This window comes from Coturnix japonica, chromosome 3 (genome assembly GCF_054131305.1).
Source record: "Coturnix japonica strain WE chromosome 3, WE-NBRP24, whole genome shotgun sequence".
Taxonomy (NCBI): domain Eukaryota; kingdom Metazoa; phylum Chordata; class Aves; order Galliformes; family Phasianidae; genus Coturnix; species Coturnix japonica.
Genome location: NC_140665.1, coordinates 91,200,531 through 91,227,663, shown reverse-complemented (window position 1 = coordinate 91,227,663; position 27,133 = coordinate 91,200,531). Strand labels below are relative to the sequence as shown.

The following is a 27,133-nucleotide window of genomic DNA, read 5'->3' as shown; positions in this document are numbered from 1 at the left end:
ATCTTTCAACTCTGTATCAAACAACACTTAGACTCAATCTTCCAGAAGCCACTAAGTACTTTCTTTACCACTTTTCCTACAGAGAAAATGGAAGGATCTCAAATGCTAAGGACGGGAATGCACAAGAGTTCTCTGTCTGAGCTAATGCAGTCTTTGAATAGCATTTAAAACTGCATCTGTTGTAGGATAAGGTACAGAAAAGTTCTTAGTGGATCCCAGTTTATTCTGATTCTCTGTTAGGAACTGAGGCGACCGTCTTAAAAAAGTACTGCTGATATTCTATTAGAGCATGTCACAACTCTAAACACAGCAAGACCGAAGATTTTGAAATTCAATTGCACTCATTTTTTCCCTTCCAGCTTCCTGTCAGCTGGGACTTTCCAGGAATGCTGGGGCAGGGTGCTCTGGCAGCAGATCACAGGGCTGACATGCTTGCCAGCTCCACAGAACAGCTTCTCACTCTGCAGCAGCCTGAAATCTACAGCAGCACAGCAAAAAGCCAGCAGGCTTTACAAGAGAAAACCAGCCTGCAGTTCCTTCTGTGAACTCTCAGCTGGAAATGCTTTGGAAAAAAATCATTTCAGGTTCTCAACAACAGTAGCTCACAGGAAAATAATTTATTCAGAAAACATCCCCAGTTAAGTCCAGCCAACACATCTAAGATCAACGTCTCTTGCTCATGTAAGACTCAGCCTGTGTTTGTTTACAGCATCAGTGCAGACAGTCTGGTATTTCATATTTAGCACAAACACACAACATCCGAGACTCATTGCAAATACACCCCATAGCACTCCTCACCCCCACACCCACAGGCTTTACTTACGTGAGCACCACGCTGCAGATTTGCAAAGTGAACATCGGGAATGAAGAGGACTGGCTGAGTGTCTAAATCCATGAAGGGCTTGAAGATAGTGATGTCTGTCCGCTTGTGTGAGGGAAGCATTGGCACTTTGACATCGGAAACTGGAGAGAGAGCAAAGGCTGGATCAGAGGACAGTACAGACAGTGAGGATGGTGTAGGCAATGATGAGGTTGAAGCTTTCCTATATCGTTTAAAAGGCACACACGAGGCTGTCTGACCCTGTAGTCAGGGTCAAAGGGAGAAGCTTCCGTAGTGGAGGAGTTTGAACCTGGGTTGTCTTGAGTGAGGGCCTGGACTCCAACAGAAGAGCAGAGAACAAATTCCATCTAAGTGATGTGACTCCATTTGAGTATTGAGCTGGGCTGCAGGGTGGTCTGACCACCAACTCCAACAGAAAAGCCTAGGTCTTCCATATACCAAGTGGAACAAAGAACAAAAGCTGTTTAAAGCCCCCCTGTCCCTTCTGCCAAACCAATCCCCCACAACGGGCTGCTGAATTTCCCCACACCAGAAAGAAGAGAAAGAAGGAAACAGGCTGCCACCCACACAGCTGGGCACCTCTCCAAAGTCAGTACTAAAAAGCACGTTTGCTCTAAAGAGATGTCCAAATCTGCTCACGAGTTGCATTTCCATTCTTCTTCATTTATGTTTTTCTTCATCGTTCACACTGGTCACTCCCAGGCTGCCATCCCCCACCAGCACCATCTCCCACAGCGGACTTCGGCTCTCACCACGCACCAGTGAAGTGACACAAGGCGCCCACAAAAGCCCATTTGGGAGAGAGTGAGGCAGGAGGTGCCTCCAACTGCTGTTCTGATACGATCATGTCAGAACCACAGATTTCCACTTAATTACCACATGGAAACTCTTACGCTTGGAGTCAAACCAACTGCAAGCAAAGCAGTGAGGTGAACTCTCAAGTCTCCGGTCAGAAATAAACACCTTTTGCCTTGTAAACCTGACTTTTCTAACACTGTTTGATCCCTGTAAAATAACTGTTTTGACCAAAAGTCAAAGTTTCTGCTGTTGCTGAGTCTGCATGCAAGAGGTATCAGTAACCCCAGAGGTGGGTACAACAGCTTATGTCTTTACAGCAATTAAAAACTCCTCACGTAAAATCCAAACAGCGGGGCATTGTATTTTCCAAGGAAATCAAGGGCTCTCCAGGTTAAGTCCAAGCTTAGGAAATTCTCACTAGAAAGCAGCTTCTGAACAATCATGAGATCCTGGAAATCGGGACTGAAACTGAGTTCTCCCCTTCCAGCAATCTTCTGAGAGCCAACGGGGCAACTATGTTTGTGAAATGCTAGCAGTGTGCTAAAGCTGCCTTCTACATAGGGATAAGAGAATCAAAACACATCCCTTCAACGTCTGCCCTTGAGCAAAAGGGTTCCCTCAGAGCACTATGTTCTTCTGAAGCAGCTCCAGCAGCCTGTACCTGCTGCGTCAGGAAAATCCTGCCCAACAAGCTGTGAGCTGCATGCTTGTCCAACCGGTTGGACTGTTAATAGCACAGCTCTGACAAGCAAAGGAAGAGCACACGCCTGCCCCATTAAATGAAGCATAGGGAGATGCGTTCTCTAAGCAGCTCTGTTAGCCAATAACAAGCCATCAGAGCACGGGATCTGCTGCAGTCAAGATACACAGACCTCACCTGCTGCGGCTAAAGGGAAGATACTCGGCAGGAGGCAGCTCCACAGCCTTTGTCTACTGAGAATGCTGAGATCTTCACATCACTCACATGTATGGAAACCATTTCTACTGAAGATAGTGAATAAGGATGGCTTCACAATGGAAGAGTGAGCGCTGAGCTGGGAGGCACAGACCCAAGGCTGCCACCATGTTGCTGCACAGCTGAAAGCACCTTCCAACATACATTAAGGCTTAAGTTTAAGATCAAGTTGGAAGCTCCAGTTCTTATGGACACCTAAATCTACAGGGGCTGCAGCAAGTATCCAGACATCACACACACCTCACCACTTCAACTGCAGCTAAATGTGTACCAGAATCCTGTCTTGGACAGGAAAAAACTATGTAAGTCCTAAAAAAAAACTATGTAAGTCCTAAATGACTCAGTAACTTGTTCAATGCAATTAATGATCCATAAAAAACAGCTTAAAACAAAACCAACTCCACAGGGAATAAAAAAAAAATTGACTTAAGAGTACTAGTACATCAATTATTTGTAGCCAAAGTGAGATCTAATATTTAAAATACTCGTGGAATAGTTTCTACTTACAGGCATTCAACTGAGAGCTGGGGTCAGTGCACTTGCCTTTTCTTTTGCTCTGCTTTCGTTCTTCATCCCTGATCTTCCTTTCTGCACCCTGCCAAGAGATGAAGGGAAGCAGAAGTGAGGAGGAATGTTGCACCTGGAGTCAGCAGCAGCTATACAAGCCTCTATAGTCTAAAGCTGTAGACATCCACCGCTTTCAAGTAGGCATTATTTATTTCTTTCCTTTGCATCAGCACTGGGCTGCGGTAGAAGCCACAGAGACCAAGCTGAGTTGCTGCCCACCAAGCTCCTGGCACTCGGTGTGTGGGGACACACGGTTAAGGTAGATGCAGACAGCTAGAATAGAACAGAGAATCACTTTCCTTCCTCCAGCTCTGAACAGAATCCCACATGACTGTGGGTTAGGATAGGGATGTCACACAGCCAGCTGCAGGAAGTGACCAGCCCAAAGTAGCTACCCAAAATTAAATTCAGTGCTGCCATCAGACCACTGCCCCAGATGGAGCACACAAGCTCTGCCTTCCTCTAAAACAGGCTAACAGTTATCTGTCCACAGAGGAATTACAGGAAGCCATCGCTACTTCTTTCTAGCCCTGCAGAGCTGCCAGTAACACACCCGCATCCTTGTGCGGAGCAGAGGAATGTTCAGATCCACTGGCAGGATTTATAAGTGTTTTGAGGAAACCTCCTTTGACCTGTCCATTACTGCACGGTCACAGAGCTCTGTTATACAGTCAGCTGGTTCTCCATGAGTCCCTGCATCACCTCAGCTGCTTTTCTGGTTTGTCAGCTTGTTACCAGGAGCCAGGGGGAAGGAAAAACTAAAAATGACTTAGGATATTGGAATCCCATATTCTGCAGTTATGGAGTAAGTATGCTCATAAGAAAAAGGTTTGCCCAACTTCCTCACCAGCCTGAAATACAAGATTTCACACTCTTGCCAACATATTAAAGGCTGCAGGACTTTTCTCTGTTATTTCTCCTCCCTCATATAACGGGTTCTTGAGCTGTCAAAGGGAAGCTGTGCTCTGGAGAGCCATCGTTCCTCCCTCCTGCAGCAAAACACAGCTTACACGATAAGCAACAGCTGCACAGGGAGAGAGTGCAAAGCTGTGACACAGTCAATATGGCACAGTCTTCAGGACACCGCTGGGCTGCCTTTCTCCTGCCTACGTGCCGGGTACAACAGACATGCTCGAAGATGTCCCCAGCCCCTCTTGTTTAGGTAGGGCTCTGGCAGCCTGCCCACAATGTGGAGCAGCTGCCCAGTGGGACAGGCTCACCCCAGCCAGCAGCTGGGCATCCTGTCCACGTGCCCAGCATGTCTCCACATCTGACAGTGCGGTGAGGATGCTTAGCTGGTGGAGAAACGTTACTACAAGAGACTTCTGCTACTCTCTTGTTTGTGGAAACTAGGGCAAAGGGATGTGGAGACATGAGAGCAAAAGGGACACTGAGCCAAAGGGGTCTAAAAACAGCACGTCACTGTTGAGAGCCAGCTGGAGGCTCGAGCTGTGACCCATGGCATGCAGGGGGGGCTGGAGAGATACCACTTCTCACAGGTCCTTGGGGCTGCCCCTTGGTGTCTCTTGTCTCCTTGCTGTGAGGTTCATGAAGTAGGTCAGAGAAGAAGAGATCTAATAGGAGAAGCTGCTCACTGCAGAAGCAATAGCAACTCTAGGAGGGATTTACTGGGCTGGGGCAGAGGCAGAAAGTGTTGTCCCCTCTCAGGCAATCTGCACCAGCACAGCCTGTACCCACCCAGCTGCATCACCTCCATGACATCTTCTTTCAACAACATCTCACTGGTTTCAGCACCCCATAAAAACCCTCCCAATGGCAGCTCCTGGAGGACACCATCAACAACAGTTTGTGAGAGCATGTATTTAATCACCCCTTGCCCATGTAGCACTCAGCCATGCCCCAGAGGTCTTCCTTTGGGGGATCACCCCCATCCCTGGTAGCCCAAGCACTTCTGTGACAAGTCTAAACAATGCTTGCACTGCAATGAACTACAGAATGGCATCAGTGTTGAGGCAGTGGCACAGGCTGCCCAGGGAGGTGATGGAGTCACCATCCCTGAAGGTGTTCAAGAACCATGGAGCTGCGGCACTGAGGGATGTGGCTATAGGGGAAGGTGGATATGATTATCTTAGTGGCCTTTTCCAACCTTAATGATTTTATGATTCTGTTTAAAAACAAAAATGAACAATAAAACATGGCAGGGTTATTTACTAGGGTGCTATTAACAGAGGCAGACTAGAGGGCTCCATAGATAGGGACAGAGAAAATGAAACGAGACACTCATTTTCCAGTTGCAGGCTAAAGAAAGACTGCAGATGATGAGACCAATGCCTGCTAGTTCAGGCCTCCAGAGGGAGGGTGTCAGCCTTTCTCAGACCTGGGGCTGCAGAGGTGTGTGAGATCTCACAAACAGTCCATCTGATGAAGAGAGGCTGGATGCAAAGACAGGCCCCAGCCAAGTACAGTGTCAGCAAGGCAGAAGTTCAGCACAGCTCCCAGTGATCAACAGAGGGACAGGGGAAGCTATGCAGCACTCATGCCAGCCAGGAGAGCTCTGGAGCTCTGTAACACTGCATATCACTTGCTATCCTCCCTTGAAAGATTGTTCAGAGGGGAGAAGGTTACAATAACTGAGAAATCCTTCTTCACAAACCCAGAGAAGCTCTTACAAGTGCTTTCAGCTCAGCTCCTGTAGCTTCCTTCACTGCTTCAGGTGATCCATGACTAAGCAAGGTATTAATTCTTGAGGTGTTAAATGCATGAGGCAGAAGAGTCAAACTACAGCACCTATCCAGCCTGTCAACAGACTTCACTACACGGCAGTATCCCATAGGGCCACAATGAGAACAGCTCCATTTTGTGCTCACAGAAGGGTCAACTTGATAGCAAAAGAAAAGCGTAATAAGAAAACACAAAGATATTACAAGGGATGATGTGGTACAACTTGGGCAAAAATGAATGCCTTCACTTGCCCGTACCAATTGCACTGTTCAAACAAAAGCCCCCTAAGCTGAGGAGCAGCCTTTCCCAAAGTGCCATATGCACACTGAGCCACGCTTACCTTGTCACAGAAGACTTTAATCTGGCAGTAGGCACGGTGCACAGGTTTATTACTCCTGTTGTTGTAGCTGTAGGTGTCGATCTGAAGATTCAGGGGCAGGCCTTTAACTCCTTTCTGAGAGGAAAAGTCTGTGCTGAGGCAGTTCACGGAGATGAAAACCTGCAGAAGAGGTAATACAGTACTCAGCAGTGACACACATGGAGCAGACTAATACAGCAAGTAGAGTTCTAGATGCCGGTCTTTCTGTCTTCTGAGATTCCAGGTAAAAATCCATGAGAGACATCACTGCATTCCTAATTCTTTATCCAAGTAAAGTCACTTCAAGGGTGAACTTGAGTACATTCTCAAGCTTTATGAGATCTCCATCCACCTTCCCTAGACAGTTATACCAGGCCTTTCTCCAGACACAATGCTCACTGCTGGCACAGCTCACAAGAAGCTGCTGGAGATATTACAGGAGCACTGTCCCACCAGCTAACTGGTTTCTTCTTTTGCTACTGAAGCAAAGCACCAGACTGACACTGTGCAGAGAATTAGTGCCACCTTCCGGAGCCATCTCAGCATTGCAAAATCCCCTGCTCTTTTGCAAGTTGTGAATGGGTTTGACCAGGATCTGTGGTTTTGCAAAGTGCTTATCAAAGACCTCTTTGCACAAGTCCTGCAACGTCCTTCTCAAGTTCTGACACAACAGAGGAAATGGAAATGCAATGACTATCAACAGATTAGGGAAGCGAGCTCTTATTTCCATATAAAACAGTACTAGAAGAGCTCAAAAAGGAAGAAACAAAGAACAGTGAGACTGGCTGCCCAGTCGAGCACTGCTAAGCACAACCCCTGGCACAAAAGCCGCTGCCTCTTCACCAGGACCTTACCAACACCCCACCAGGACCTGTTCCTGCAGGGAAACTGAAACGTGTGAAATATCTCCAGTAAACATCAGCAATCCACAACCACCTGCACGCCGAGCTCCAGGGCCTGGAATGGGCAGAGGGTGCTGGCAGCACTGCCAGGGTGAGCAGCTGCTCCAAGGAAGCTGAAGAGATGCTCTCAGCTGCTCTGGGGCTGTGTAATCAGCTGCATGCACAGCCTGGGTAAATGTGCTCCCCAAGCACTGGTTTTGTTTGTAAGAGAGCCTTAACTCTGCTGTCTGCATATTTTTACATCTTTTCAATTTTAAATATACATACTCACTATGAATATTCACATGCAGCTCTCCTGTCTGCATGGGAAACATGACTACACGCTGCAATGAAACATGCACCAGCAGCTGCTCCGTACCTCCCACAGCCCCAACATTCCTGCAGAACTCCTCCCTGGAGTCCCACACCACTGCACCCCAAGAGACCGAGCACCCACTAAGTGGTGCCACATCTCCTCTGGCAAATTCAGGTCTGAGTGTGGAGCACTGCACTGGAAGAGGCCCCCGGGCCCAGCCTTACCAGCTATGCAAAGCACGCACAGCACTCCAGGCAAAAGGCGGCAGCCCTGGCACAACAGCTACGTGCTGCTGCGGCACAACTGTGTGGGGATCTCATGGGAACCAGGGATGGGCTGTCAGATGACAAAGATTATCCTCCTACTCGAAATTCTCCTCATTTGATTAGTTCTGGCTTTGAAGAGTCGACTTCATTTCAATGCCATTTAAGTCCTCAGGACTCCGGGTGGGAGATGACAACCCAAACTTTCTTGTGTCTTTCAGAGCCTGATTTCACCCATCTGTACCAAACCACCTCAGTTAAAAGGGATCGTGTGCTTCTCCCAGCCCATCCTGCAACTCCAAGCCTCACTGTGAGCCTGAAGTTGCTTCAAATTCCACAACAGGGGCAACTCAGAGAAGTGCTTTCCTAGGCTGGGCTAACACCATCTCAGCCAGGTGCTTTGCTCAGGAAGATGTGGCTGTGCTCACAGATTGAAACGCGGGGCTGGGTGAGTGAGCCAACCCTGTGAGCCAGCTCCATCCCCACCCCACAACTGCCAGAAGAAAGAAAAACGTAACCGCAGAAGTTGCTCCACGTCTTCAGCCTGCTGAGCAAGATTCCTTTTCATGTGTCCAACCTATTTTTCTAAGGGCAGTTCCGCATTCTCAGCTATATTAAGATTTGCTGTTACTTCAACAAAAAAAAAAAACAAACCAACCCATTTTCATCTCACCTCCCAAGATTCAACGTAAAGACGGCACTTAAAAATAGAGCGCTGTCAAGCCTGAGCACTTACAAACATGAGTCAAACCTTCCAAAGTTACACAGATTGTCTTTAAAGATCTGGAAAAGGATTAGAAACCTGTTCCCGAGTTATATTTTGCTTGCCTGGCAGTTAAGCCTTGGTGTGTATTGAATCATATTTCCAGGCTTTGCCAGACTTTATTTTTTGTTGTTGTTATTAATGAAAGCTGACAAATAGCTCTGCAGAGCTGTGTTGGAGATAGAACACTGAACAACAAAGCCTGCAAGCCAGGACTCGATGCTATAACTCCACAATGGGCGACATTCATCCCAGCACACTCCAGCCTTCCCAGGGCCGCAGTCAGCACCGTGCAGCCATGGGGCAGGTGAGCAGCAGCCCAGCCCTGCAGAAAGAACAAACCGAGGCACAGGGATGAAAGCAGCTGCTCAGAGATCACACAGGAAGGCGGTGTGGGAAGAGCACAGACCTCTTGACTTCCTGGGCCATTCTAACCACCCAGCCTCTCACAGCTCCAAAGGAACACACTGTGCCCATGGTCAGATCTGCAAGAAACGATCTTTAGTTTTAAGTCTGCAGAATAAAACTAATCTGGCTGCCCTGCCGCACGCCCTCAAGGAAGGGCAGCAGAGACAGCCAAGTTCTTTCCACGCAGCACCTTTCTGCTAACAAGATCTGCCTTTCAAACAAACCAGGAAAAACAGGCGTAATTAAAGGGCAATCAAAGCGCTGCAGGAACCTCGCTGTCAGCGAGATGAAAGATGTCTTTATAACATGAAGGCTTGCATACCTACATCTCCTCTCCTTGGTTTATCTTGGACGCGAAGCTCTTTGGTCACACAAGAAGCACCAGCAATTTTGCTTAGTCCAAAGGCTACATATGCAGAAGCTTTAGATGAGATACCACTTGCACAGCCTCCTCTTACTCACTCTTAGGTAGACAAAAGCCTCTGAATTTAATGAGATACTGAACTCGAACCTATCAGGATGCTTGAGACTTTGGTTCAGTGTATTTTGAGACAATACAGTGGAGTCTACAACATACCCAAAAGCGACAAGTTAAACTGCTGTAAGCTGCTTCCTTGGGAATGCAATATAAACCATTCTTCTTGATCTTGGCCTATTAGTTCCAGCGCTCTGCCCAAAAATGCAGCAGGCAAAGGGATTCCACTGTATCTCATTTCCATAACACCAAGGCACAGTCTTGCTGCAGATGGCTCACCAGACTCCCTGCTCCCAGAACCAGCCTGGGGCCTCACAGACCTCACCCAACAGGACCCACTGGGTCCGTGCTGCATTGCACTCCGCTTTCCCTTGGTGCAGCAAGCTCATTCCTGTGGTCTCTGGCTGGGGAAGGCAGCAGTTGCTGTACAGCTGACTTTATCTCTGCGTTCATTTCACTTTTTATAGAACAGAGAGCCATGGAACCCCTCAACCGAACTAACCTGAAGAGGAACCTTTGAGGCTTCCACACGAGATTAAAAACCAGGGGAACAAATAAGGCGAAGGATGCGTCTAGCTTAAATAAAAGACTGTGGTTTGGACCAGTGGATTGGAACCTGTGTGCCAGCAGGAGCTCTGGGAATGTCAGCTCCAAGTGTGAGAGCTGCCTGTTAGCATGGTGACCCACAGATGCACGCAGCCACATGGTTACCAAACTCCTTCCTGGATAGCTGGAGGAACAGCCTGAGGCCCAAATTCCACAGACAGCTCATTTATCAGCCATCCACCAAAGAAAAATTACCTAGAAGCTCAAAGGTCAGTATTTAAGTGCTGATGGCTGAGAGCACATGGGTTCTCTAAAGGCTTTGCTAAATGCAGACATGAAAGAGAAAAACTCAGGGGTCTTTCCTAAAGACACAAGCACTTGGATGTACGCAGGATAGACCTTAAAGTGCTCGATCCTGCTGAGCTGAATGCAAACCTTCTCTAGCCCCAGAGCCTTATAAAGGACACCAGTGCAGCCCCTAGAGGCAGAGTGCTGTGCTAACGAGGCCACGTGGCTTCCAGGAGTAGAGCTGGGCTATGGCCAGGCAGCTGGCAGTGCAGGCTAAGCATGGGTCTGTCTGCACACATCCATGAAGGTACAGCCCAGGAAAGTAGAGTTTGAAAGGCAGAGCAGCCTTCCCAAGAAGGAAGGAAAAAAAAAAAAACAACAAAACCAAAACCAACACCTTGGTACCGATCACCTGAGAGGTCGCTAATCTTGCTGCTCTCACATTCGTTTCTTCACCTCCCACATGCACCGCAGGTTTTGCATCAGCAGGATGAGAGCCAAGACAGAGATAAAAATTAGGCAACTCATGCACCTGTGGGCTCCCCAGCCACCTCCTGCCTTCGGGATCGGACGCTCCAAATAAGGGTTGTCTGGCAGATCCGCGATAGGGCCGCATCCGCTTTGGCTCTTTGAGACCCAGCGCCATCCTGCTGGGAGCCCAAGGAATTTGTTTGCATTCAAAGCCTCCAAAGCCCAATCCGAGCGACTGGCACAACGCACTGTGTGGGTCCCACACCCTGCCAAGCAAGGCGGAGTGGGAAACATTACCCAGTCCCAGATAAAAGAACATCCTCCTTGCAAGCTTGTTCCGGCAACAGAATGAAAATGCATAGTAATGAAAGGAAAATACATATTCCTGCTCACAAAGAGCAACACTGATTGCTATTCCAACATGTGTGTGAGCATTTCCTTGCCCCAGAACATGGGAAAACCAGGGATAGAGGTTCCCATTCCTACAGTACTCCCCCCGCCCCATACGCTGATAAGATAAAGATGCAGCTCAGGTGTTGCTCTCATTGGAGTGAGTGGAAAGAAAATAACAGCGGAGTTTGGCAAGGAAAAAAAACCCAACAAAGTAACAAAGCAATATGTTAAAAAAAATCTGGAAGAACGAAGTCTACTACGGCACAAAAATGGCTGAAGAGGAAGTTTTGCAATCAGGTATGAAAGGAATGGAGTTAAAATCATCACCACCCAGTTCTGTTAAAGGGAAGCTACCGCAGGAAGGTTTCTGCTTTGGTTTTAAGAGATGTGTTGTGAGCTCCATGTTGGAAGTCCAGAAAGATGGTGGGTTCAAGACGCCAAGCTCTGGAGGAACGGCTCTTAGCTGAAGAACTGCCTCTGATTTGCAGTGTTTAAAATAATGGGCAACAGACACTTGGTTTCAGATAACCCAGCACAGAGAACGGAGCAGCCTGTGTTAGCAGGCAGGTAGGCAAGGCTTGCTGTGACTTTCCTACATCCCTGCTCCTAAAGCTGTATGTACTTGTGCACCAAAGCACTTGTGGTCTGTAGCCTTGGCTTCACACCAATCTCTTCCCTTCAAGTATGTTTGACTCATCACATTTCATAGTTTCATTTCCAACTAACCAAACCTGTACCTCCTCAATACTGCAGAAGGTGGCAACACCTTCTTTAATGAGGCATATGACTGCTGCTTCATTACAATGGCATCTGTATAAATACATGGAATATTCATCAATCAAAAAAGTTGAAATTTTTCCTACGGTGAACACCGAGTGAAGACTGTGCTAGAATAAGCTCTTAAAATAAACCAGCAGTGTACAGCCCAGCCTTACTTCAAATACCAGCAAAAGATCCACCCTCTCCAGAAAGACACCTAACGAAAACCTGCCCGAGAGCTGCAGTTGACATCCATGAGGACCTGTCCAAAGACCACCCTCAATGGGCAAGCTCTACTACAGTGTTCTCCAGCCCTGAAGCTGCTGTTACACCCTGACTGTGTACCTCATTTTAGTAGAAATGGTCTTTCACGTGCAGAGCCTGGCTTACAATGCCTTTTTTTGTTTTTGGAGGGAAGGAGTGGGAAGACAATAGGGCCCTTAATGTGCAATGACATCACTTTTGGCTGCAGTCCTACCATCCAGCCTAAAGCAAGCAGAGAGAAGCCCTCCACAGGGCTCTGCCAAGAAGCCACTGACTTTCAGAGCAACCCACTGGCAAGCATGGAAGGCTGCCTCCAACACCAGCAGGGACCTGTGGTTCACACAGCCACATAACCTGTCAAAGACACAACTGCCATGAAGATACCAGCTTGCTCTATTGTGCTCTGCTCACACCTGTTCTTCCCAGTTGCAGCTCTTGGGTTTTCAGCCAAACAGGTTGGGAGCAGAGCTGCTGCACAGCACGCACAGCACAGGTGTCAGCAGCAAGGCAGTAAGAATGGAGCGAGCCACCTCAGTGCTGAACTGTGCGGCTGAGCCCCTCTGTGAAGCCCACAGCCCAGAGCAGAGCACGCTGCCTTGCCCAGGGCAGACACAGGGCAAGAGCTCAGACAGCACCTGAGCAAAGCTGGATCCAGCAAAGCCAGTTAACCCTGGGGAAACCGATCTGTCCAGATTGTTCAGCTGTCACTGACTTGAGAGCAGGCCATGTCTCCAGGCCAAGGTTAAGGGAGAGAGAATTTGTTTCACAGCCTAACGGCTAACAGCTAATAGGGCAATGGCCAATGTTAAGGACAGAGCAGCAGGTAAGACCCATAGAAATGTACATTTAACCATATACACATTAACTATTCTCATAGAACCAGTAAGATTGGAGAAGGCCACTAAGACCAACTAGTCCAACAATCAACCCAGCAATACACCCACCACCAATGTCCTTAAGTGTTCACTGGAACAGGTTGCCCAAGGAGGCTGTGGATGCCCCATCCCTGGAGGCATTCAAGGCCAGGCTGGATGTGGCTCTGGGCAGCCTGGTCTGCTGGTTGGCGACCCTGCACATAGCAGGGGGTTGGAAACTGAATGAACATTGTGGTCCTTTTCAACCCAGGACATTATATGATTCCACAATTCTATGAGCCACACACAACTTCTGCATGAGAATCTCCAGATAGAGTGACTCCACCAGTTCCCTGGGCAAAACCTCTACCGGGTATCAACCAAAAGGAGAATGAGGCACGCTGTGTAGTCTGAAGAAGATACGGTTTTCAGTTTTCAAAACTCATAACCTGTACCTACAACTACTTATCCTGGCTTGCCAGATGGAGTCAAATACACAAAAAGAGCAACAAAAACAGGATTTCTCTTCCCTACGTTAAGGAGCTGACTTCAAAGAACATCAAATCAGTGGAGAATGGCAGACACCTCCACAGAAAGCTCCATCCCAGCTCTAGACACTCCATACCTAATAAAGGGACAGAAGCAAAAGGCAACAGGTTTGTGTTCAGACACCTAAAAGCTGTTAGCAGAAAAAAATAATCCTGCCCTGACTGTCTGGCCAGAGAGGCAGAGGCCCAGGATAGGGTGGGAAGCTGTTTGAAGTCTCCGAAAGCCTCAGGGTAACTCCAGCATTACCTGTTGCGTGCGAGCGAGTGTATCAGCTACACATCTCTGTCAGACTCATCAGACTACGCTTCCACCCAACTGGGACTGCTCCTGAGAAGCTGTGCTGACTCTCCTAAGTATCCAATTCAACAGTTCACCATTTTGTCAGCTATGTTACCAGTTCCCTCTCCAAACCTGGTAGTCATCTTCCCACCCTCAGCTCCCTCCACTGCCTCAGAGCACAGGGAATTTTCAGATCCTGGGCCCTTTCCAGTTCAAACGCGTTTGCAAAAGCCACAGAGTACTCACTACACTGCTATTCCACAGGCTGGCCATTTCCAGCAACTTCTGTGCTGTCCTGAAGAAACAGAAGAGGGCAGAGAGGAGCCATTAGAAAGAAGTACACAACATCCCTGAAATCCATAGACTCAGAACCCAGAGTGGGAAAAGCCTGTTGTACATGAAATACTCCTGCCCCCACACACATGGGATGACCTACCAGCACACAAATACAGCCAGCTGTATGATGATAACTCCAATTGCTTCAAGCAGGACCTGCCTCCTACAGCTCATGTCCGGTGTCTGGGAATCACACTCAGCTCTCCTAGCTGGGAAATACTCAGTGATGAGGGGACCAGTAACCCGTTCTCTCAGAGAACAAGGTGACAGAGAGCACAGATAAAGTGGTGGTAGAGGCCTGATGCTTCTGTAGAGCCCCACATAGCAAGGGCTAGCACAAGAAGGGAAGGCAAATTCTCATAGGACTCTGGTCCCAGAGCTGCTAGGGGCAATTTCTTGTGAAGATATGCTATTTCTGCTTTAGGACTTCTAACACACGTGAGTAATTGCACCAGAAACATCAGATTCAGAGCCCTGCACCACCGTACTACCGCTGTACAGGACCAGATCCTTCCCACAGCTATCAGGAGTCAAGAGCAAGAGGGAACGGAGAGCAGCAGCAACCCTGAAAGAATCCTCTGGCTCTAGTCCAGGTAACTCCAGGGCTCAGGAAACAAGTTTCTAATAATCAAGGCTTGCTGGCTGATTGAACATAACAGCAGTGTTACATAGATAGTATTAAACACAAGACAGTATTTATTACTGCAAAGGACTTTCTGCGGCATCCGAAATCCAGCTCTCCTTATTCTCTATTCCTCACATACTTGAAGACTATTGTTTGAGGAAGAAAAGAAAAGAAAGGAGATTGAGAGAGTGCGAGAGAGAGAGTGCACGTGTATGCAAGGTAAACAAACCATGCAATAAAAATTGTTGAAATTGGCTCAGGCATCTCCTGATAAGATCACAGGAGTTGAGAAAGAGCTGCAGCTCACGGATGAGAAATCCGACCATTGACAAAATGCATCCACTAAGGAAAAAAAAGATAACAAAGCTAAATAGACGTTTAAACACACAGAGCACTTGTTAAAAGCGATATTTGTGTCCAGAGTATTTCTGCCTTAAGATCTGGATTCCAGGAGGTATTAACAGTGCCTTCTCCATATTCATACGAACCAGCACTGAAAGCACATGGATATTGTGCTGAAAGGAAACCTGTCTTACATAGCCATAAAACCAGTCTCAGTAACAGCTTTACATACCAGTTAATCCTACATATATTAGCCATGAGATGAAATACAACTTTGAGGGTCCTCAGACCTTTTCAAGCCGTTACTGGTAATTTCACTGTGAATCTGCAATAACTAAGTTACTCATTCAGGTGCCTGTAGAACACCTGAGAAAAAAACACCTGCATCAGCTTCTAAATAGATACACTGAAATTCATCAGTTATGCGCTGACAAACCTGTTTAAAAGGTTTGGTTCATCTTTTGGTTCACCTAGATGAATACTGCTGTACCCACTAAAACCAAAGTCTCTGCCTGGACATGCCAAGGATGACACGGTGGAGCTGTTGAACAGTTTGCTCCTCTGTTCACAGAAGAATCACCAAATCCTGGGCATATATGTTGATCTACTCATTGCCGGTTTATTGGGACTGCCCTGAGGGGTAAAATCAGAAGAAAATTACCAGGTTGTCAGCTGGTGGGACAGGATCGCTTTCCACAGGATGGTCACCAAGTTCCCAGCATCAGCTCTATGCCCTGCTCCTTGGTTATGCTCTCGTGCAGCATAGAGTAAAACTTGCAATAGCAACAAGCTCAGTGCAGCAACATTTTGTGTCTCTTGCAGAGCACAGCAGCTCTAGAAGGATCGTTGCACTTGCTGCCAACAGCTCCAACGTGCCCCCTACTAGGGCCCTCCCTAGACATGGCACTGCGGTCCCCAGCTCTCCTCACAATGCTGGTGCTAGCAAGAGAACAGTCAGTCCACAAAAAACAAAGGAAACACTTCCCAAATTTTGAAGAAAACTGTCAGCCCAGGCAGTAAAGAAATTCTCTAAAGAAGACATCTGCACTCTAACTCCAGCTACAGTGCAGCAACTTGGGAACTGAGGATACTGTGTTCTCTTTGACCTGCTATCACGCCAGCTAGAAAACACAAGAGTCCCTTCCAAATAATGGAATGGCTTCAAACAGCCACAGTTCTCTAACTAGGAAAGCTGTCTGCACTTACACACCTACTGTAATGCCCAAAGTTTGGCAAAAAGATGAAAACAGAGTTCACCAGGAGGCTGCTCTAACATTAAATAGGTCACAGTGCATTGGGATCTGTGGTTTCAGCAACACATACTTTGTTAGCTCAACAGCAGCAGCTACTGAGAAATTGCCCTCCCTGCTTCCTACCAAGGGAACATGCTGCTGCTGAACCCAGTTACACTCAACACCACCTCTTGTACCATTTATCTGCTCTGGAGAAGCTCTGTGTTTCCTTTTGCTGGTATTTGTCTTTCAGCAGACAATTCTGCCAAGAACCTTAGAGCAGTTGCAAAGCCCTCTATAGTTGCACATAGAAACCCTCTTAAGAAATAGCCAGGAGGTTTTGCCTAATATAAGAGCGTAAACAAACTTGTTACATGCTAATCACTGGGTAGGCCACACACCCTTCTCCTCCCTCCACGCTGTGAATCTACTGAAAGGACAGGAAATAAAGCCGTGGTCACATACCTTTGCTTCCTCGTTGATGTCCCATGTGAAGGATATGGCATTGTATGCGATCTCTTCAATGTTACTGATGGTGTTGAAGCTCTCCTTGTAATCAGCTGGTAGAAAAAAAAAAGAAGCGTGAGGGAGAAGAAGAGGTGATAGCACCCAGAGTTCTTCACACATACACAGCAGCAAAAAGCTGCGCCTCCTGAGCAGCACCTTGGGGGCAAAGGAAGGTGAATTGTATTTAAGAATGGATCACTAAAAAGTCTGGAAATGGCTCTCAGACCAAAAGCCAAACATTAAAAGGAAAAAAGCCAACATAAAACCCAAACCCCACACACTTTGGAAGAGGAAAATGGGGCATTTATAGAAAACCCCAACTAGAAACTCCAGTGAGAAAGGCAGACATCACAGATATTGTAAGTCCTGAGTCATAAGCTGCTGTGTAGGGGAAACTGTACGGCAATGGTAAAAGCTCTCAATAAAACTCATCCAATAACAAACAAAGATTTGCATGTACGTCTGCTTTAAGCGCCAAGTGATTAATCCCTGCTTTTATTCACAGAAGGAAGACTCAGTACAACCCAGCTTTCTGCTGGGAGTTTGGAAGCTGTCCAGCCACACTCTTATCTAGAGGCGAGTGGAAATTTGCAGCGTTTTCCTTTTTTGTTTGGGAACTAAAGGCCAGTTGTGAACAAACTTCACTCAAGCTGAGGTACTTCTCTACAAGGATTTTACCCTTTGGAGAAATACTAACATCTAGGACAGCCACAGAGTCTTTAAGATGCAATTTAGCCACAGCTACCAAGATCCACGCCAAAAGCAATTGTAATCTGGAGAGGGTCATCAGATCACCCAATGTAAGTACCCAAACTCAGCTCATTCAGGAACCAAATAAAACCTGCCAGAAATCCAGCCTCCGTAAGGAGTCCTAAAAGCTACATAAGCTCAACCAGAAGCACCCTCCAGTCTTTCAGAAAATTACAGAGCTGAAAGCATAACACAAAGACTCCTTAAAACGACAAAGCTTCAGCAGAAAATCCATGCCAACAAATTAAGTTTAGAGTTTGACATCAGCGAGAAGTGTTCCTTTACCTATGTCAATGCATCTTTGTTTAGCTGTGTGTTGTCTTGAGTGCCAGTATTTCCAGTGCCGGAGCTGATCTTCTCTTGTTTTGTCTTCAGCAAACACTACCATGATGACACTCTAAAGGGAGAGGGGGAGGGCAGAAGATTAAAGAAAATAAAACACAAACATGCCAAAGACAAAAGGCCACAGAGTACATTTGTTTTGGAAGTTCTCCTTGGTATCAAGTTTTCCTCATTAGGCTTTCCAAAGCAATGCAGTACAGCACACCTGGCACACAACAGGAAGGCAGACAGAAGAGTTTTCTGGGTCATAAACAGATGAGCAGAACTGCCCTCCTAACTGGAGTTCATGAATCTCATTCCAGGTGTTGCATCACTTTTACACAAGTGCTGACAACGCTTCTTAGCAGACTGAGCCAAGATAGGTTGGTCTGAAGTAGGTGGACAGCGAAGGAATGAATGCTGATGTAACAGCTGGTAAGCTGCCCTTAGTGCTGATACTCTGGTTCAGATTACTGCACTTTGGGAGAGTTTGAGGCTACCAACATACACACCCCTCTTTCCCAAGAAACCACAAGAGCTGCCACTCACACGAACTTTACTGATGGGGTGATGGATTCCTTCACTGCTGCTGATTTCTTTCAGGGTGATTGGGTAAAACTGACCCTTATTTAGGTAAGTCATCGTGCTGTCCCCAGGCTTCTGTCGGAGAGACTTGGAGGCTTCCAGAGTATATTCAAAGTTATTCCTACAAAGCAAAGATGGCAGTGATTGGTAAGACACTTTCCTGGAAAGCTGCTTAAACGTTCTACATTTAATTTGGAGAAATTCCAAAGTCATTAGTTGACTCACTAAGCCATCAATAGGCAAGGAGGCTGAAAAACAGGATGAGCCCCTTCTTAAACTATGTCCTTCATTGAATGAAGATTTAAAGAGAAATTCTTCACAAGCAAAACCCCAAGTCACAGCAGAAGGCAAGTCTGGAAGCTCCTTATTCCACCTCAGAGCAGCAAGCTGCTCTCATGCAATAGGAAACCACTAGTAACTGATTCACAAGCTAATAAGCCATTCAGTGGCCACAGTCTCCTCTTCCCTCCTGATCAACTGCAACTAACCTAACAACTACGTTATTCTCCTCCACTGAAGTTCATACAGTTTCACGCTTCTTGTTTTTGCTGTAGGTTTCCAGCAGGGAGAGAGGAAGGCAAGAAGGCAAGGAAGTAAATGGAAGCCAGCTGAGATCACTGCCAAGCTGACAGACAGCGCTGCATCTCCTTATGGGATAGGAAGTCCTTACAAGGACAGCAACTGGAACAGGGTGATGTTTCCAGTCCCACAGGTATTTTTCCTTAGGGATGTAGGCACGATTTTCAACTACAAAATAATCAAGTACTGTTTGTGCTTCTGAATTCTATAGTCTCCAGTGCCTGACAGGGACTCACTGCAGAAGAGTGAGCTTGGCCAAACCAATGCTAAGAAAACAAGAGGGAAAGGGCTGAGAGGGAGGCTTGAAGCATTACCCAGAAATACTGTCAAAAACATAATCTTCTGAGTTCATGTTGGCCATCCGGAGATTCAATTCAGCAGGAAAGAAAACCTGGGGTAGACAGAAAACAACACAACTAACACAGCAGCAACAACAAAAGTCAAGATTATACAGATAGGTGTTAACACAGAACTTCTGGTAGGCTGATCACCAGGTAACAGCTGGTTTCTGGTCTGTGAAAACAGGACACTGGGGCAGGGTTTCAATCAAAAACTTGGGTGCCAGTTAAGCACAACATCTCACATGTCATCTTAGTTAGATTATAGCAACATTTCAAAGCTTTCCCAAATCTCAAAGAAAAGAGCACAGCTACATCCTCAAGGCATGTCCTTAAAATAAAGAAAATCAAAACACGGTTGCCCTCTCAGTTGGTAAGACAAAACAAAACACATGGATTTGCATCCAAGTTTACCACATAGTCAAGGCCCTTACTACTGTTTTCCACTGACACATACTACACCTAGAAACCAGCAGCGAGGGAGCTTGTAAACACAGTCACTTCAGCTAGGTACCTGCACAGGCCCTGCTGAGCACTGAACTCTTTCTTGCAAAACCTAACCCAGTGCTGTGGATCAAGATAACAATTTCCACACTCTGCAAGCCAACAGCTCTGTCATCAGTAGGATTAGTCATTTGCTTTTGATAATGATTTCACATTGTATGGGTTTTACAGACAAGGTTATACCTATGTACCCCTCTGAGAAAACCTATTTCTAAATCACTAGACGCATTTCTGCCTTACGTAGCAAAAACAATAGAAGATGGAACTGCATCTCTATAGAGAGATTTAAAACACACACAGAGTGCCTCCTGGTACCTCTTGCACGCCTTCCTTGAAGGTCTCTGAAAAGGTAGAGTCCGGTGTTCGCCTCTGGGAGTTCTGTGGCTGGGTGTTGGAATTGAACTGGTCGGGAGTGAGGTTCCTGTCAAACACCACCACCCGCTCGGGGGGCTCGGGGTGGTAGACGCTTGGAGGGATGCCCACTGCAAAGCTGTGGGGCTGCGTCTCCGTTTTGATGGAATGGGTGGGCATTGTTGCAATCGAAACAGTGACCGTCGTGTCGGGGGTTGTGAGGTGGCCTCTCTTGTCCATGCCCATCTGGGGTGTATGAGGAAGGACAATATTGAAAGGTACATTTTTCAGAACTTGGACTCTGTTTTCTCCGGTGGAAATAAGTGATTGCTCCGTCACATTTGGGATGCTGTTCCTTTAAAAGGTAAGAAGGAAAAAGCACGTTAATTTTTACAGCTTGTTTTCTCATTCCACAATAACCAGAATCACTTCTCAGCATTTTAGACAAGGACAGCTGATACAAACTCTGGTGTTTGTGAAGAACTGCTCCACCCTAACCTGAAAAATGGAGAAAACTCACTCAAAAGAATAAAACAAAAGAAATCCTCACCCACTGCCAACAACTCTACCCTGAAGGAAAGAGTGAGGATTCACTGCCCAGATTCTCACCGGAGAAGACAGCAGTCCAGACCCAAGCACTGAGGCTTCTCTCACTTCACATCAGCACAGCCTGGCTCACACCAGGCTGCACAAAATTGCTTTTTGGTGGATGAAGGGGGATCAAGAGTAAAGTAGCTGTTGCTCTGCCATAAAACTGTATGCCACTCAAGGGGAGTTCAAAGGGAAATTACAGCCCTCTTTCATATACAGCCCCTCAAGAAAATCCACATCAGGACTCCCTAGAATGGTTTACATTGCTTCACACTCTCATTGCTGCCAGGATGCCATTTACACCTGTGGTGAGCTGACCTCACAGTTAGCAGCCACTAAGAGTCAACCCTCCCTTCCTTTCTCCCTTCCAACAACATGGTCCTGCCCTCTCCAAAGCACCAATTCAGACACTCCCCTGTCCTCTTGGTGAGCCAGTTTGGCTTGTTCAACTGACAGCAAGCTAATCACTTTTTTCTCCTGCTAAGTTATGGGTCAGTAGAAGACTACATCTCATACTAGGGGAGCAGTAGGAACACACGGCTGGGAACCAGACTGCTCTTTTCAATGAGAAGTCATTCAGTCAGCTCAACCAGATCACAAAGCCTCAACACAGGTCCTTAAGACATTCTTATCTTCTATATCAGTCCAAAGGAAAGCACGGGGGGAGAGGAAGACTGGCTTGAATGAAGTTCATGTATACAGTATTTACCTAACCAGTATCATCTGCTTTGAGTAGAGAGGCACAAGACAGAGGAAGCAGGAAGATGAAGAAAGAAAGGAGTTCCAGAGGACACAAGAGAGGCCCATAAACAGTACAAAACCACACTAAATCCCAAGCACTCTGAAATCCCTCCCTACCAGCCCATGCACGAAGGAGCAGCACTGTTGTTGTCCAACACCAAAATTCTCAGCGCACAGCCAAGGAAACCACATGCAAAAACAAAAGGGTCACCAGTCACCTCTGTGAGCCTGGGAAGGGGAACCTGCGTTATCAAGATGGTACCCAAATTTCAAGAAAGAAGCTTTTGCCAAGCAGATTATGACACAAGTAGACAGAAAGCAGATGGATGGCAATGAAAAGCAGTTAGGGTCTCAGCTCTCCACAGCACGGTGCAGTCCCTCCCTGTTCCTAGGGCAGACAAGGCAAAGTTCCTTCAGAAGCTTTGATGGAAAGGGGGATAAGCAGACACACAGTAGTAAAAACTAATACCTTTTGCTATGGTCTTGGTCGGGATGTTCCACCTCTGGTTTAGCTGTTGAAGATCTCCTCTCCCTTGGAACCTGGGAAATACAACACATGCTATAAGTGCGTTCTTCCTTCCACATATATTAAAAAAAAAAAAAAGAGCTCCTTCAATTGCAGCCATTAAAGCTCTTCCCCCTTGTTTGGTCAAATTAAGAAAGCATCACTCTTTGATACCAGTCATTATTAGCATTGCAGCCTGACTGACGGTAACGCAGCTGCTTTGGGACACCAGGCCCATCCCACATGCAGATCCTGCTGTCAGCAACCCAGCCAGCATTAGATCGTGCTAAAACCAGAGGCAAAGCGGCACTCCTAAGCTCTGCTGGTGTTCCAGCTCAAGTGGATCAGAAGGTAAGTTCTTAAGTTCCCAAAACCACTCAAGACTTCACTTCTTCCTCAGGGACCTGGAATCTGGGGGGCTCAAATGATGCTCCTGGCAGCAGCAAACCCAGTTCTTGGCTCAGCAGCACCTCCCAAAGGGGTGAGCAAATAGGGGGAGGTGACCCCAGCCCTGTCCCAAAGAGACTGCCCCCACATCCTCTGCTGGGAGACACTATGGGGACATTTCAGAGCAGAAAGCAGAGCCTTGGACACACGCTCACTTAGTGGTGGTTCACAGTGCAACTCACCCCACAGCCATTGGTGATAGCTCGACCCTGAGCTCAGCTAACAGCCACAGGGCAGAACAGGCTGGATCACCCCCTCTGCTGCATGGTTATGCCCATAAGTCCCTCCACAAACATACACATGACAGTCACGGCTTTTGCCAGTCTCAAATGATGCTGAATGATTAAAGCAAACATTTTCCTGTGTGAGGAGGAGCAAACTCTCAACTTTTCCCCTTGTTGAAGCGTGCATTACAAGCATGTTTGGAAGCTCAAGTGCAACGTGAAGAATCACTGCTTTACTGCTAATTAACCCTAATGCTGCTGACATAACTACATGGAAAGCATCCTTCTCTTAATAGCCAGGACTGAAGCCTAAACATGGACACTCTACACAACATGAACTCTCTACCAACACTAGAATTGGTTCTACCACAGTCAAATGCAGAATCCTGAGAACCTCTGAGTGAATAACCAGCGATAACTATTTATTGCCAAACCAAAGCTCTTGCAAACTGCCTTTGGACAGAAGTCTAGACCTGCAGAATCCAGATGTTGGCCAAACATTTATTTCCTGTAAGGTCCTACAAGCACCAATGGAACTACCGCAGTAGCCCATTAGTCAAATAGAAGACAATTCAAACCCAGTTGTTTGCTTTTATTTTTTTTTGTGCATTCGGATTTTGTGATGAATGTTTGTTTTCTAATGGTTTGTTAGTTTTTGTTTTAAATATAAGACATTCAAAGGTGATCTCATCAGCTCCTTTTAATATTGCAAAGGAAGAAGAGGCGTATTCGGAATGCCTAGACGCTGTCCCTCCAGCATTACTTCATAACAATAAATCTTTCAACCTCCAGCCAATCTGCCTCTCACAAGTCTGCCAAATACCTGTTTTTCCACTGATTTTTCTACACACCTACTGGTATCGAAGCATGAAGAAACCCAAAACCAGACACAAATGTACAGCAAATCCCTACTGCTTTGCTGAGCGTGAAGGATCGACACCGACGATCCCTTTGTAACTTACAGATTTTGATATCAAAGTAGACTTTGTGGATTAAAGTTGTTCTGGTATGTAGGGAGGGATTATTGAGAGGTACCCCCCCGCTCCCCCCGTTCCTCCTTGAAAGCACAAAAACCACGAGCACAAAGCAGAAAGTTTTCTCACAAAACTGGCTGAATAACATCCACATCAATGAGTTTGGGGCATTTTGTTGTGCACGTAGAGCACTAACCCCCATATTTTAAGCATTACAAGAACATTTGGATATTTAAGGCATATTTAAGGCCTTTTCTAAGCAAGAATACAATACAAAAAAGACAACCTCTCCCACAGTTTGAGGAATGCACCGAGGCCGGCAGTTACACTCACTACTCTTCAAAGACATTCACCACAATACCAGGCAGCAGAAACAAGCCAGACTTCTGGTGTCCCTGCCTGCTCAGTAAAGAGCACACAGGCATCTCCACATGCTGAGCCGGGCTACCATGCACAAGCAGGTCACCCTCTGCATGCAAGTGTCTCCTGCTCTCCTCCCACTTGAACACCGGGGTGAAGAAAAACCACCCCATCTTAGATGTCCACACAGAATCACACAGAATGACCTGGGTTGGAAGGGACCTCAAGGATCATGTAGTTCCAACCCCCTGCCTGGCAGGGCCACCAAACATACACATTTACTAGATCAGGTTGCCCAGGGCCCCGTCCAACCTGGCCTTGAACACCTCCAAGGACGGGGCATCCACAACCTCCCTGGGCAGCCTGTTCCAGGGCTTAACTACTCTCCTATTAAAGAAGGTAAAGGAAGTCCAATACTTAGGGAAGTTATCCATGAGAATCTAGCAAGGTAAATGCCTCTGAGAAGCCCCTGAATGCTAGAGAAGATGAGCAGGCTTGTCCAAGAACTAACAGATTATGACAGCAGAAGCTCACCAAAGCTTAAAGGGATGCACACAGTAAGCCCACCTTGTAATAATCATACAGCAGTCCCAGGGCGGCTGCGCTGTCCTCATCTCCATTGATGCTCATCATAGCTTTGGTGGCTGCCGTGAGGGGGTTTTCAAGGAAGGATTTCCAGGCCTCATCTTCACTGGTGTAAGGGCGTCTCTGGGAGTAGAGCGAGTCATTCTGAAGAACCAACACGGGTCTTTTACTTGAATCGTGGAAAAAAAAGAAGAAAAAAAAAAAGAAAAAAAAACCCAGACACCTGTTAGAACACACGAAAAACATTCCTGAAGTTTTTCAGAGTTCGCTGCCCCACTTTCACAGGGTTCAGGTTCTGATTCAGTGCACGGCAAGGATTAGTCAACACAAAAAGCCTAGAAACCTAATTCCCATCTCATTCGTGCTCCGCGGACGTTGGGATTACTTGGACCAAGCTCAGCTGGGTTACAGCAGCCTGCACTCAATCACAGCGCTGCCTCAGAGCACCACCAACACTCTGAATCCAACCCAGAAGCCATACGTGCGCATTGGGCTGCCACCTACCAAACCTCCAGCACACCTACGGAACACCAGCGAGCCGCGACCTGCTCTAGTTTCCATGTGGGACTAGGAAGTGCAAATGAACCTCACATCTTTCTCCCAGTGCTTCCAGAAGGCAGCGCCCAGCAGCCGCACGGGGAAACCAGCCCCAAGTCAGGGCAGCCCTCGCTGCTTCTGGTGAGTGAAGATGCACCGTCTGCTTATCTGCTTAAAAAGAAAAGGGCAACCAGCACCAAAGCCACCCCACCCTCACCACCACATTATCCCCCCCCAGAACAGGATTCATTTCATCCGCTCTTTACCCAGATGCATTCAGACCCAAATATACTACAGATAGAAAAAGTTGTGAAACTCCGAGTTGTGAAATGCTCTAATCACTATAATCAGCTTAGCGCGATCCCGCATTTATCACCACCTTCCACCAAAAAGATTGCCAAGCACTTTGTAAATGATGCGTCCCATCGCTTACACAAGTGGTCTCATGAGCCTCAACGGGACACCCGGCTGGGCTCCAGCAGCTGGAGCAAGGGGGAGTTGCCAGGGTTTATATGAGCACTTTGTACCTATAAAGTACTATCAGAGCAGGGGAAAAAGCAAACAGAGAAGCCAAGCTCTCCCAACACTTCATGTTTGCAGGGCTTTACCCTCATACACTCCTACACAGATGCTGACCGTACCTGGGACATCCACTTTCTACCATAGACAACAAAAGACAAGCTGAGTTTCCTTCAGCACCCCATGGGCACCGCCACAGAGCTCAGGCTGTAGGGCTGTGGGTAGAGCCGGCGTCCTACACAGCACAACGGGAGCCCAGCACCTCCTTAAGAAGCCACAGTCGGAACGCACCGCTATGGGCCGCCCCGTCCAACACGCAGCTAACGCCGAGAAGCTCCGATCGCAGACGGGAGCCACTAACAGCGGGCACACCATGAACAGCGGGAACATCGCTACCAAACATCGGGATCGCCGGCAGCCCCCGACGTGCGGCCGTTACCTGCCGAAATCCACCTTTCCGGAGGGGTGCGCCTCGTAGAAATCCATGGGGCCGTTCCAGCTCCGTCCGCCACACGCGGAGCCCGGGCCGGGCGGGCCGACAGCGGCTGAGGCGGCAGCTCCGGCCCCACCACAGCACAGCACCCCACACACAGCCCAGCAGCACACCGAGCAGTGCCGGCCCGGCGCCGCCGCCCGCCTTTAAGGCGCGGTGTGGGGCGGGAGGCGGTCGGCGCAGCGCTGCCCCACGCCCGGCGGCGGTGTCGTGTTTCAAAGCGGCCCAGCCCGGCGCTGCCGCTGATAAGGGCGGGGGGAGCGGAGAGGAGAGGGGCGGGATGGCCGAGGGGGGCTCACACCGCCCCCTCCCGCCGCGTCGCGCCGCCCCCCCGAGGCGATGTGGCCCGCACAGCCCCCCCCCCACCCCCCCCTGCCCTCGGAGGCAGCGCCGGTCGGACCGGACGCGGTTCCGTCGCTCCCCGCCCCGCGCGCTCACTTGTCGTAGTCTTGTGTCATGTCTGGCGGAGGCGGCGGAACTGGCCCGGCGGGTCGGGAGGGAGCGGGGGCGAGCGGAGAGAGAGAGAGAGAGAGCGAGCAGCGTACAGCGCGGCACAGCGCACAGCCCGCCGCACTGACGGGTTCTGGCGGCTTTTCTCGCCCGCTCAGGTGGCTCCAGCTGCCGCAGGTGGACGGCCGCCGAGGGACGCCTCCCATTGGCTGCCGGAGGAGAAGGGGCGGGGCCGACGAGTCCCATTGGTCGGCCGGGAGGGAGGGGGCGGGGCTAGAATGAATCACAGAATGACCCGGGTTGGAAGGGACCTCAAGGATCATGTAGTTCCAACCCCCTGCCTGGCAGGGCCACCAAACATACACCTTTACTAGATCAGGTTGCCCAGGGCCCCGTCCAACCTGGTCTTGAACACCTCCAAGGACGGGGCATCCACAACCTCCCTGGGCAGCCTGTTCCAGGGCCTAACCACTCTCCTAGTGAAGAACTTCCCCCTAACATCCAACCTAAATCTTCCCTCTTTTAAC

General features: G+C 48.0%; 1 protein-coding gene across 4 annotated transcripts in view; it reads right to left on the bottom strand.

Moving 5' to 3' along the window:
• Positions 1-26,814, bottom strand: part of GRHL1 (grainyhead like transcription factor 1) — a 33,290-nt gene extending 6,476 nt beyond the window's left edge. Inside the window, exons 1-11 of one of the 4 annotated variants that reach the window (XM_085543948.1) lie at positions 26,595-26,814; positions 24,590-24,776; positions 21,982-22,052; positions 20,145-20,535; positions 19,302-19,378; positions 18,373-18,529; positions 17,788-17,899; positions 16,711-16,805; positions 6,184-6,342; positions 3,138-3,189; positions 824-963 (exon numbers count right to left, since the gene is read on the bottom strand). In XM_085543948.1, coding sequence (XP_085400074.1) covers positions 824-963; positions 3,138-3,189; positions 6,184-6,342; positions 16,711-16,805; positions 17,788-17,899; positions 18,373-18,529; positions 19,302-19,378; positions 20,145-20,535; positions 21,982-22,052; positions 24,590-24,776; positions 26,595-26,812 — 1,659 coding nt within the window. In that variant the 5' untranslated portion in view covers positions 26,813-26,814. Of the gene's footprint in view, positions 1-823; positions 964-3,101; positions 3,190-6,183; positions 6,343-16,710; positions 16,806-17,787; positions 17,900-18,372; positions 18,530-19,301; positions 19,379-20,144; positions 20,536-21,981; positions 22,053-24,589; positions 24,777-26,102; positions 26,320-26,594 lie in introns of those variants that run through there. The other 3 variants (XM_015859472.3, XM_015859471.2, XM_085543949.1) reach the window with 3 other exon arrangements.
• Positions 26,815-27,133: the final 319 nt, after the last annotated feature.